This window comes from Fulmarus glacialis, unplaced genomic scaffold, assembly GCF_000690835.1.
Source record: "Fulmarus glacialis isolate BGI_N327 unplaced genomic scaffold, ASM69083v1 scaffold13169, whole genome shotgun sequence".
Lineage (NCBI taxonomy): Eukaryota > Metazoa > Chordata > Aves > Procellariiformes > Procellariidae > Fulmarus > Fulmarus glacialis.
The window spans coordinates 1-13,005 of NW_009232697.1; the positions used below are offsets into that span (position 1 = coordinate 1).

Below are 13,005 nucleotides of genomic sequence, written 5' to 3' on the forward strand. Positions count from 1 at the left end.
CAGCGCTGGCCGGCCCGGCCGGCTGCCCGCGCCTGCCCGTCGGTAGCTAGGCGTCAGCCCGTGTCTTACACAAGGCCCGCTAGTAGTTGGACATAGGAAATGGGGACAAAGGTGGCTTCGTTTCCAAGAGCTCGCCTGTTGTCTCTGAAACTTTCCGAATTTGACGGATCAAGCTCTTGAGGGTTTTTTTGTTGGGTCTTTTGTTTTTTTTAAGGCATACTTGGCCACCTGTTTCACCTCTTGCCTTTTTAAGGAAGTTGTGCAAGATCCCATCTCCCTGTAACTTCTGCTGTAGTAACATGAAGTCTTTCTCAAGACAGGCTGTTTGTTAGTTCAGTGCTAGCAGGATTAAATTCTGGCTTAATGCTGTGTAAACACCATTGCTGCCCTTTATCTTGCCTGTACTGTGGCACGGTGTAGTTTATGCTGATGTTGGCTCTGCTGTGCGTGCTGGCAATGTGTTTTTAATACATATAAAAACACAGTGGTTTCATAGATAGCACTGACTAGAACATAAGTTTCTCTTAGTGAATTCTACAAAGCATTCTTAACCCTTTTTTCTTAATAACTGCTATTTTGGACACTCTGGCACTGAAAATGGCATCATATGACAATGACTCCTGTAGCTTCAATCAGTAAACCATATTTGTGTGGATGTTTATCATGGGTTTTTGCTGAATGCTCTGTGTGCCTTCATAAATGGTGTTTCCTGTATGCTATGAATGATGAAATATGTGCGTTTTGTACAATTTCGAGATCTTCATTTACAGTTTTCCTCCTTACATATGTAATTTTTTTATATTAATTGGGAATTTAATATATATTTGACAGTCAAATCTGTTTGATACGTATGTGTTGAAATGTAAGTGTCTTTATATTTGCCAAGAGGCATTCTTAGATAGAATTACATTGATGGTTGCAAAATGACTCACATGTTTGCGTTATGTGACAGTTTGAACCTGCTTGGAACCAGTTCAATACTGTTTCCCTTCCCCCCCCAGTCATCTGCTAGCTCATACTGGTTTCAGTGGTACCTGTTGCCTTTGTACCTGAGTTTGAACTTCATATACGAATCAAGTTGAAACAAACTGTAGCAGTTCTTACTACGAGAAAGATCGGCATTAGCTGAATAGGCTAAATGTGGCACATAAGTCCTTTGAAAACATGCAGGGTTGTGTTAGAATCACCCTGTTACTCGCTCTGTAAATTGCAATGACTGTTACCAGTTTAGGCTTCAGGGCGGTGAATTTAGCCTATTGAGAACTGCTGCTGTGCTACTTTATGAGTCACAGAAAGGTCAGGAGGCTCTAATTTGTGGTTTTCCACCTACTCTTTGAAGTTTGAATTTATTGTGTGTGTTTGCAACTTGTCTGATGTCTGTTAGTCCCAAGATTTCTTTGTGGTATATTATATGCAGTAAGACTCTGAATATGTTTGGATGTAGGCAGGGAAGGAAATGGTGGGCTTGGTTTAAAAATAAGCTGGTGTACTTAACATGAGAGATGTTTTGCTTCTTAGTTTAACTTGACAAAGTACTTCTGCGGGATGAAATACGTTAATAAAACTTTAGGCCTAGATGAAACACTTCCAACCACATGGTGTTCTGATGTCATACCTAGGTCAAATTACAGGATAATGACAATAAAATCAAAATTTTGCTGTCTTTTGATAGTGGGTGATTCATCTCCAAATTAACTTACTACCTTTTTCCCTGCTGGCCAGCTATAATAAATAGCACATTTGTTTGATGAAAAAAAATGCCCAGAATCTTCATAATGGTATGATCACTGCTTAGCTTTGTTGCAAATGTCTGAATTATAAAAGCCAGTATTCTCACAGTATTCTGTGAAATAATTTATAATTCAGAACTGTGGCTGACATGTCTTTAATCTATTTCTTGTACAGATTAACAAATGTTAATACAAACTTTGTAATACGTATATATATGTAAATGAGTAAAGGAAAAAACTGCATGCAGATTATATACTTGTATAGTTACACCTCCTGAGGTACTCGCAACTTTATACAACCTGTATAAACCCTGTAGAGTATGAAGAATGAAAGTGAAACTAAAATCTTTTTTTTTAATTTAAAAATTTGAGTGTCGGTTACTATTTCATGATGACAGCTGAACCTGAGATCTTGTATTTCTTATACTCCCAAGAGCTGAAAACATGACTTGCGCGTAGTTATCCTAATTTCAGCTGTCTGATGTCATGAACTGAGTAGGGGGAAAAAAGAGCAAAATTGGAGTTACCAGATATAATGTCTGTAAGGTGATTTGCATAATTCTTTTGTGCATAATTTTCAGTGATGTGAACTGGTTCTTTGGTTGGGATGCATGTGCGGAGTGTGGCGAGCGAACTTTCTGCTGTGAAGACAGAAATAGTGCAGTTACTTAAGTAACTTAGGACTTGGTGGGACTTCTTATGCAAGAAAAACTGCTTGCTTCAAAGATTGGCACTTAAATCTGTAATCATTACCCCGAGATTCCTCCAACTTTGGCTAGTAAAATCTGTATCTCATAAAACGGTAATCTGGTTGTGAAAGCGGAAGACTGGATCTCACTTGTATAACTTGCTACAGTGTGTGTGTGTGGAAAAAGCAGGTTGTATCAAAATCGTTTGCTTAAATGGACTTGCGTCATAACTCTTTTATGGTCTCTAGGTCAAAAATAGGCCGCTGTTTCAATTTTTCCCTCTTTCATGTCTTACATAGAAACTTTGTGTATAGATTTTTTTTTTTAGGTTTTTTTTTTTTTTAGAACATAGCCTGTGAATGAACATATTGGTATAATATGAACATTTAATAATTACTGTATGTGTAGTTGACTCTTCAGCCTGGAAAACACACAAGTGTCTTTCTGTGCTTTCTACTTCAGTAGGCAAGGGTAGAGTTTTTGGAGCTGAGGGACATAGTTTCTGTTCCTGACAATGTTATTTTATGTGCCTGTCAGGTATAAGCTTATTACAAAATGACATTTAACTGTCTTGCTGTAAGGTGTGGAAAAAGGCAGTTCAACTGTTTTGATTTAGAATGACAGGACACAAAGTTACAGTGACGAGGAAAACATCTCAATGGAACTTTGCGCTGAAATATTTTAATCACTGTTACTTATAAATCTTGTTTTACATCTATTTCCCTCTCATCTTTATCAGAAAAAGCTTTCCTTTTAGATGCATAAAGGATGTGTGTGTGTACTGTATACATGTACATGTGTTTTAAATAGTCTTGTTGAACATGATTCATTGTTTTTCATATAATTTGGTTTAGGCCAATCATAATCTTGTCCTGTGTGTTAGAAAATGAAAATAGATAGCTAGGAATTTAGGAGAGTGCTTTATTCAGCTTCATAGGTGAAGGCAATTTTTAACTGTAGCAGAGCAGCCAACTTTCTAGGGCAATTTAGGATGTCCACTTGATATGATAGTACATTTCCTAAAAATAGGTCTATTGTAATTGTGGAGTGAGAGATTGGATACCTAATACTTTTAGAATACGGAATTGGCTTTTTGGGTGTGGGTTTTGTTTTGTTTTGTTTTTTTAATCTCCAGAGACCCTGTACTCTGTGCAGAAACGATGGAGCTGCAAACAGAATTTTCACTTCCTAATCACGTTTTTTAGGTTGTGTGGGTGGGTTTTGTTGTTGTTTTTTTTCTCTCCATGTAGCTGAATTCTAAATCAGAACCCAGTGGACCAGCACAGTGAAGGACAATTTATTTATCTTTTTTGCAATTGACTGGTAGAGTTTGAGAGGTCATAAAACCTTTGATGGTTTTCTTAAAGGAGGAATCAAAAGGGAAGTGGAATTAAGATTTCAAGAATCATTGCAATGTAGTATTACCTGCCTTCATATAAGAAGTCTTATTTTTTGTTTTGCAGCAATTTAGCTGTAGAATTAAATTTTTTTCCCCAATAACCCAATTAGTAATTTTTTTTATCCTGAAGAGCCACCATTTTTATGGTGAACGTGCATCTCTTTGATTAACCCCTAGACATCCTTCAGGATTCATGAAGTTCTGCTTATATTCTTTTATTAGTAATGGCGATATTTCATCTTTTGTGAGGGGATATTCTGAAAATGTTGCAGTTCCCTTCTGTTACATTTTGCTCATTTAATCTTGAGGAAAAGGTGATTAGCCCCTTTCTAGAAGTAATTATTTTCTGTCATTGTCTTAATGCACAGCTGGATTAAGACAAATAACTGACGGTTTTAAAATCTGCCTCCCCCCCTACATAAAGAAGCTGTAAGTATGGGAGCAATTTGGCATCTAGTTCTGCTTCTGGGGCATAGTGACATCTTTGTGTTCAGTACGTTTCTGTGTGCTTACTCCTCCTTCTGTTTCTTAATTAAACAGCATTTTGTATAATAGAACTGCTGTTAGCAAATGTCAAGAAAGGTAACCAGCCAAACATTTTATTTTTTGTTATATATAGCAACATTGACAGATTAATTGGATTTCTTATGTAGTGTTTCTTTGTAGTTAAAACTTCCTTTTTAGGCTTATGTAGTTTCTTTTTTTTTTTAGTCATACGTGAAGAAATGAAACCAGTATTCTTTGTTACTTTATGCCTAGTGGTATGAGAGTGGAGAAGTACATGCAAGTGCATATGACTGAAGGATAATGAATTGGAAGTTATTAAAGGTTAAACTTTATTTCAGAACCCTCTGTTCCACAGGGAGATGAGCCTTCGGTGTTGCTGTTTTCCTTCCCAGATGTGTACTGTCATGAAAAGTACAAACACTCTTGTAGGCAAACTCCTGTAAAGTTTGGTCATTGCATCAAACACTGTCTTACCCTTTTATTAAACAGAAGTGAAGACTAAGGGAAATGACTAAGTGAGTGTGATAGGACTGTGTGGCTGGTCATCTCTCTCGCGGTCATATAAAATGCCTCTGATTTGCCTGTTAAGTCTCGCAGACTGTTTTCAAGGCATGTGCTCTTCCTGTGAGAGTCTGGGAATAGCTCTTATGTCTGCTTATGAAATTTTTGTGTTGTCCTGATTATTACCTCATTTATCTTGAAAAAGCTTCCAGACTTTCACATCGGGTTCTTCCCATACAGTGTATGAGCAATGTATGCTTTTAGAAGGTAAAATATTGCAATTAAAATAAGTATGATTAAGTTACATACTTCTGTTAGCCCTCACAAAATCAAGTGTCACCCATTTTTTTTCTAACGATTCTTTTTGCATGTCTGTTTTATGCATGTGAAAAGTGTAGGTGTTCAAGTGTTGATGGTGTAATTCTATAGGTAGATAGTGTTTCTGGCCAATCCAGATAATTTAGGTTCCTGTGGTAGAAGAGTGGGTTATCCTGTATTTTGTTTGTTTCCTTCTGTATTTGAAATAAGTAAAACACATTGAAATGAGCATTAGTGAAAATACTGCCCATCAAATGTAAGAATCCTCTCTTGAAATCAATGGGAAAAGGGAAGTGGAAAGAAGTGCTGTAGAGTTGGTTGTTTTTTTCTTTTTTTTTCTGAAAACTGTGATTATCAGTTTGCCAGAGCCTTGCAGCTGTTCCACTGTGTCTTCAAGGGAAACTGGAGGAAGAAGATTGAAAAAAAATCTTGTGAGGAAAGAGCAAGGGGACTTGGTATATGTATATTTAAGGAAACTAACTCCTTTTGGTAAGATTACTAGATATGAGTAATCCTGAAAGTTCGGAGATAATTTTGCTTTAAATGGAGGAACGGAGATGTGGAGAAGTAGGGAAAAAAGTACTCAAGCGGTTGAGTCCAAATCCCGTGTGCTCTGTGTCACTGTGTGAAGTGTGCTTCATGTAAGTGTTTTATTAAGGGATCTGAGTTTTAGTTCTCAAGTAGTCGGTTCTCCCACTGGCAGTTCTGCGAGGAATAAAAGTTTACAGAGGGGCATGAAGCATTTGAAACTAAAACAGGTACAATACTAAACTAAACTCCTCAATGTCGCGGGGGTCAATTTCAGAAATCAAATTCAGGAATCAAGATAGTTTGTTTTCGTTGTTACATCAGTAACTGCTAATGTTTGCCCCTTTAAAATTACCTAGCCTCTATTACTTTCAAGTAGGAGTCCTTCAGAGATGTTTCCTTCCTAATCTTTTCACGTGACGGTTCCAGTGTAGGATTCTGCAATGTGTGCTGCCCTGCCTACCAATTAAGCAGTGTGAGATCCGGCATTCTTCACGTTACCAGAACAAGCCTTGATGCTCCGCTGGTGTATATTTAGCAACAAATCAATCCAACCTCTACTAAATCTTAAACAAAAACAATGGACAGGCTTCTCGAAAAATTGTTTTATAGGGGTTCATATCTTGTGTGCTTTGTCTAACTGCTACTTGGAGGACAGTGTATTAGTAAGGTTTCTTATGAATCTTTAAGAATACTTGGAGCAGTAATAAAAAGGAAAGTGTACTTCCTAGACGAGTAGTAATTTCTGGTTGTGTGACACGTAAAATGCTGCACTAGAACCTTATATAGGTTTTGCTGGTGCAGAATATCTTAAGACTTCAAATGTATTTCTTTTTTCAATCTCAACTTGAAAACAGTAAGCACTTCTTCCAGAGTTAGTCCTAATGGATCTACACTTTCTTAAGATAGTAAATATAAGGCATAGAAGTGGGACACACCACCAGCAAAGCTCAGTGTCTAAATTGTTCAGCCTTACTGGAAGCTATCAGATTTGGACTTTACTTGATACTTATGGGGTTTTTATTAGCCTCTGGATTGTGTCCTGTCTCCTTCTTAAAGTGCCCCAGCTGAAAAGGATAGAGTGTAATAAGGCTGCTTGTGAGAATTGTTGAGTGGTTTTTTGGGGGGGGGGGGTTTGTTGTTGTTGTTCTTGTTGCTGTTTTTGGTTTTGTTTGTGTTTTTTTTAAGAGAAATGGGATATGGAAATACTAAATTTAATAGCTAGTACATTTTGAGCTGAGGTGAAAGAATATGATCCTTGGTTTTGTGGTATCTGGTGTGAGCATGAAGTTATGGTATTTGTAGAATCTTCCAAGACTGTAAACTTCATTTGGTCATTCTTTCTGTAGTTACAGTTGTCAGTCTTCCTTTGCTCTATATCTTCAGGTTCTTACTTGTTGGACTTGTGAACAGGTTTTAGTTTTGTTTCATTAAACAGCAAGTCAGATAGAGTCTGGCTCGGGTCTTAGATAAAATGGAAATGTTTAAAAATATTGCTGACTCATCTTGTGTTTTGTTTGTAGATACATCCGATTATATGGGAGAAAATTTAGCAGAGAAGATCATGTGCTTTTTATCAAATTGTTGTATGAGTTGGTAACAATTCCAAAACTGGAGATCAGCATGATGCAAGGATTTGCACGCCTGTTGATAAACCTGTTAAAGTAAGTACAGATTTCTGCTGACTACTGAAACTTTCATCTCTTAAGTAGTTGATCACTTCACTTGCTCAATGTTGTTACATACTTTAATGTAATAGTATGTTCTATTACAGGTTACTTCATTTAATCTCCCCTGTACAGATGATGTTGGTTAAAAAGAGTTCTCATTATGTGAACTCCTTGCCCCCTTCAAAGCTTTAGGAGTGGTATTGAAAGTGAAAGAATGTCAGTTTTTTTCCCCCTATTAGGAAGAGAAAACATTTCAGAGAGCCAAGTGTTAAGGTTGAATCTCAAATAGGGAGAAGATGAAGACTGTCTCGCGACTTGATAATGTTTATTTCACTTAGTCAGACTTTTCCTGAAGATTTTGACAGCTTCTGTTCATGCAGAAATGCTGCAAGTCGCCAGCTTTTTTTTTGCCTGACCTTCCTGCAGTTTGTGCCAAATGCTGAAGATGAGCATAATTCAGAGCAGTGATCTTGGGTATTCTGAAGTGCATTGTGTCGATGTAAATGTTTAATCCTAAAGTGCTCGTTGTTTGTTTTTTTTTTTTTTCCCCCCTATTAGGAAAAAAGAACTGCTTTCCAGGGATGATTTAGAGTTACCATGGAGACCACTTTATGAAATGTTGGAAAGGATATTATACTCCAAAACAGAACATCTTGGATTAAATTGGTTTCCCAAGTAAGTTTGCATTTTAAAACATTTGATAGGCTATAAGTACCTGTAATGCTTGAAAGTACTTTGAAATTTGCTTTTAGTGTCTGGAATTTGATACACAGTAAATATTTTGCTTATATTTTCATGAAGTATATTTCAGTAAGTGCATGCAAGACTGTACTAAATCATGTATATCCTTGTGCCAATTAATTGTGTTTGTTGTGGTGTTCCTCTCTTTATGAATGTGATTGAGTTCGTTTCTAAATATGCTGGAACAGGGGTCTTAATCAGCTTATTTTAGGATGATAACCCACGGTTTAATAGATTTAACGTTAAATTTTTAACAATGTTCAGGTTAAATGTCTGCTGTTCAGTTATATAACACAATAAGGGTTTGGGAAAATAAAAATGGTACTGTTCTTAAACATATGTACTGCAAGCATTCCCAGTATCTGTAATCTGGGTGTAGATCAGTATGCATACAAAGAAAAGTGATGTGCCTTCTATAGGAAATACATATATATGTGTGCATATATATTTTGAAAGTGAGGATATATGGATAAATCAGTTTTTTACCAGTTAAGAATTTTAGAAATGTTCTACTGATTTTAAAAACGAAAACTTGTTTTATTTGCTTTCTTTACACTGCCAATCCCTCCCCATTTGTCAAATTTCCAAAATGACAATTTTTCTAATGTTTCCAATTAGAGAAGGTCCTGCTTTATAAATTACAGCTGACAAAATATACTACATAGATAACTCATTATGTTTTTTTGAATTGAAACTTCGTGTAAAGAAATGCAGGTGAAAATACTTAATTGGCTTTAGAAAAAAAAGTTTTCTGTCCAGGGATATTGGAGTACTGCCACTGCTTCCTTCTACTGAGTGGAAGATCCTATTGCTGATAAGTGACATGAACAGAAGATACATGTAGCCTTATAACTTGTTAGGGCGCATTTCATGCTGAATTCTGTTGTGGCTCCATAGCTGGAAAAATCATTTTGATAATTGTAGTATTTTGCTAAATTGCACTATTTTGCTAATTGTAGATATTACTTGCCAGTGAAAATCCAAAAGAGCAGAGCCTTTTTTGGTTGGTTTATTTTATGCATATGCCAGCACCTACTGAAACTGCATACTTTGTTCTGTGGGGATGTTGACTAGTCACTTTGCATTTACTGCGTGAGAAACTAGCGTAGCGGGGAGGAGACTTTTCCGAGAGGGGGGAAAAAAAGGTTAAGCTGGGAGGAGGATATCAGTTGTGATGGTCTGTCTGAAACTTTTAGCTTTTATTAACTGTGTTGGGTATCAGACACTCCATCTTAATATGCAGTGCGATTTGTTCTCATACGGTGTTTTCTCTTTTTAACATCAATTTTGAGGGGTATCTTTCTGGTGAAAGTCAAGAAATATTTTTAAAAGCGGAGTTGATTTGATTTATAGCTGTTAATTTAACTACTGGTTTTTTTTTGTTTTTTGTTTTTTTTTTTTTTTTTTTTTTTTTTTTTTTACATTCAGTTCATATCGACCAGGCTTGTCTTCACCTAAAACATTTGTGCTTAATGTATTACATAGGTGGTAAGAATGACTTTTTGTTTTGTTCAGCTCTGGCCGATGTGTAATCTTCTGCATGATTGTAACACTTGTCACACAGGTGTAACTTTCTGCATACATAATTGTGACGTTAACATTGGTTTTCCAATACACCACTGTTTATGAGAATGTCGCACTGTATGTAAACCTTTCTAATTGGGGAACAAGATAGCGTGTGTGAAGTGGCTGATAAAGTGGCTATATGCTAACTAATTTAACCAGCATATATATTTCAAGGGTCAAATGAAAGATAAATTTTACATTTAAATAATTGCTGTGACTGAATATGGACAAAATCAGTATTGGTGTAGGAGTGCATGTCACCGAGTAAGTGTACCTTACTATTAAAAACGATGAAATCATGGAAAGTGCTTTAGCAGTGAGGTAATAGGTTCTGGAAAATACACCCAGCAACAACCTTGTAGCCGTGAAGTGTGAAACCAAGTTTCTGTATCAGAAGAGTTTACTGTGAATTTTTGCAGTGAAAACCATTTCAGGTGTTTGTATATACAAATTCAGAAAACTGGTATAAGTGAAAGTGGAATTGCAGTGTTTTTTGCTTTGTCTGGGGTTTTTTAGGAGGAAATTTTTAGTTGTACTAATCCATGAGAGATTTATACTTGTCTCACCGTAATTAGAAATTCACTAAAATAATTTGTGAAACTCTAGCTGGTTGCTCTTTCCATTGTCTTAATTTAACCTCTTGTAATGGAGTGTCCACTGCAGGGCTAGAATTTCACTTAAGGCCTGAATCTGTCCCCAAAAACTGAAAATTGTGCTTTTACTGCTTTTTGATAATGTAAGAGTCAGTTTATATGTTAGTTGTTTTAAATGAAACATGTTTCTCTTTGAAAATGCAGGGGAAGAAAAAAAACAAATTTACAAATTAATATGGTCATGTCCTTTCTAAAAGAAGCAAATGATCATGTAGTGCCAAAATGATGACTAGTGATAGGGTTAATAGTATTGTTGGGTGTTTTTTAAGATATCCATGTGGCAAGGCATAATAAGCAAATAATACTTCAGGAAATAAGGAGGAACTAAAAGCAAAGAAAACTGGACGGGATGAGTTGTTTTCCTTTATCTCACTACATACACTGTTGTTTCAGTAATTAATAGGAGATACCTTCCAATGTAAGTGGCTTCATTGTCTCTCAATTACAAAGGTTTTAATACCTTATCCAAACAGTTAGCATTAAATACCTGAGCAAGTACAAGAGTACAAACTACAGTAGGCTGATCCAATCCGGTGTGGTTTTTGTATATGGTTGGTGGTTGTTGTGCTCTATTAAGCCATGGCTAGGTTTAGGGGTAGAGTAGCATACAGAAATTTGCGAGTGCGATAACTGTAGATGTTTTTGAGCAATTCTGCAGTAATGGGTATGCAGAAAGTCTAACCAAAAGTGGAACAGAAGCCACTGCTAAAACGCTTGAGAGAGTTTGTTCAAAGTGATAATGAAAAAGGTAACCAGCAGTCTCTTGTTCTCCCCAGCTATATTGTCCTGTCCTTTTCTAACTAGTAGTCATCAAACAGGAATCTTACAAGATGTCTTCTGTAGTTGGTCTGTAGTTTAACTGCGTCTTAGATGGAAGTTTCCTGATGTACAAAATTGTCTGCTGTTGTTTTTTTCTTTCTAGTTTCCATTCTAAATTTGTGATCAGAAGACAGGAGGGGACATCCCTTCCAAACTTTCTCCTTTGCTCTCTTCCACTAACAAATGCTGAGATCTGACTGAAAACTTGTGAATTTGGAAGACTTCTTGATCTCTGGCATCAGTGTGTCTTAAAATTCCTGTCCTTCAGGTTCTCCTTAGTAATAGTTACTTCAGTGGAGTGTGATAGTATGGCTTTTTCGTTTGTTTTGTCACACAAACATTTTTCATGTTAATCTTCAATGCTCTTAAGGAATGTTGCTGGTTCATGCTTTATTTATCTACCCTTGGAACAACTGTTATCTCTTTCCTAACTCTTTCAAGAGCAGTATTCACTTTAACCCAGAATCTTTTTGAGCTTCTTGCAGAGTTTGATCTTATTTTTGCTTAATGAGTGGTTGGCCATTCCTCTTCAAATTTTAGAAGCTGTCAGTAAGCTCAAAATTTTCATTCTGGGAGAGGTCATGGATTTACTTTGCCACTGTTGCATAAAATGTACAGGATTTTGCATCTTCTGGAGCGCTGCTTGAACTGAAGTAGTGGTATGAGGGCTGGGTGGGCTTTTGCTGGCTTGCAGTGAATGTTGAGGTGTTGAAAGGAAATAGTGGTTTATCCATTTTATATTTCTCCTGGCTTGTTTGGGATCAGTTTATTTTGTGTAGGACTAGAGAGAGAGTGTGTGCATGCTCAGTATTTGTGTGTCTCAAAATTAATTGACCTAAACCGATCTTCGGTAAAACTCTAAAGATGATACATTTGCATCATACTTTTCTAATCAAAATAGCATTTCTGTATGTTAGTTTTTGATGATGAACTAAAGGATGCCATTTTTCTATTAAGAGTACAGAAAGTACATCTAAAAAATGTAGGAAGTTCTTCTGCCTGAACTTTTTTTTTAATTCAGGGAATGTTTTTTTGGTAAAAGTGCAATTTAGTCTTGAGCTCATCTTGTAATAAACAGAAGGTTTGAAGAACATGACAGTTTACTACCTTTATGGTTCCATTGATTGATCAATCTCTCTCCTCCCCCTCTCTTTTATTCTTTGAGTTTATTCTGAGGTTTAGTCATTTTAAGTGGTTTGATGGCATCCTGTGACAATTCATGTTAAAATGACTTCTCAAATAAGTTTTCTTGCTATGGATGAAAACACTTTTAAAATCAGCTGTTAATTGTGAGGGACGTTAATGAAATAACCATTAATTTGCAGATAGTTCACTTCTCTTTCTTAGAACCACTGGACAAAAATCAAAACCAGGTTGAAAAGGACAGATATGGTATTTGTAGTCTAATAATAACAACTTTCTGAAGTCTGTTGCCTTTACTTATCTTAAAATATTTATGAAGTCCATAAATCTTTTTTTTTTCTGTTTGTGTTTTCAACTTCCCCTTGCTCTGCTGGTTATTCATGGATAAAATGCAGGATAATACTTACAAGAAATGATAAGAATTCTTCACCCTTCGCTTAAATGCAGTAAATGGTAGAGTGGTATATGAAAAGTAGAACCAGGAGTCTAACAGAGCAATTTTAATTGTTATGATTAAGTCTGTGTAGAAGGCGATTAGCTACTGCATGTTCACGGAAGACATCTAATTGCATCAACGTTATCTTAAGCTCTTGAGAGAAAAATCAGCAAATGGTTGTTTATTTTATGCTGTCATTGAAATTTGGTAAGACACTATCCCTAATGTTTCCTTTCTTGTTTCAGTTCTGTAGAAAGTGTTCTGAAAACACTTGTGAAGAGCTGCAGACCGTAAGTGTTTGTTGT

At 36.2% G+C, this 13,005-nt stretch overlaps 1 protein-coding gene across 1 annotated transcript in view; it reads left to right on the top strand.

The window, feature by feature from the left end:
* The first annotated feature begins 7,202 nt into the window (after positions 1-7,202).
* The window catches only part of PSME4 (proteasome (prosome, macropain) activator subunit 4), a 61,351-nt gene continuing 55,548 nt past the window's right edge, over positions 7,203-13,005 (top strand). The window contains exons 1-3 of the mRNA XM_009585023.1: positions 7,203-7,336; positions 7,901-8,017; positions 12,946-12,990. Coding sequence (XP_009583318.1) covers positions 7,296-7,336; positions 7,901-8,017; positions 12,946-12,990 — 203 coding nt within the window. The 5' untranslated portion in view covers positions 7,203-7,295. The remainder of the gene's footprint in view (positions 7,337-7,900; positions 8,018-12,945; positions 12,991-13,005) is intronic.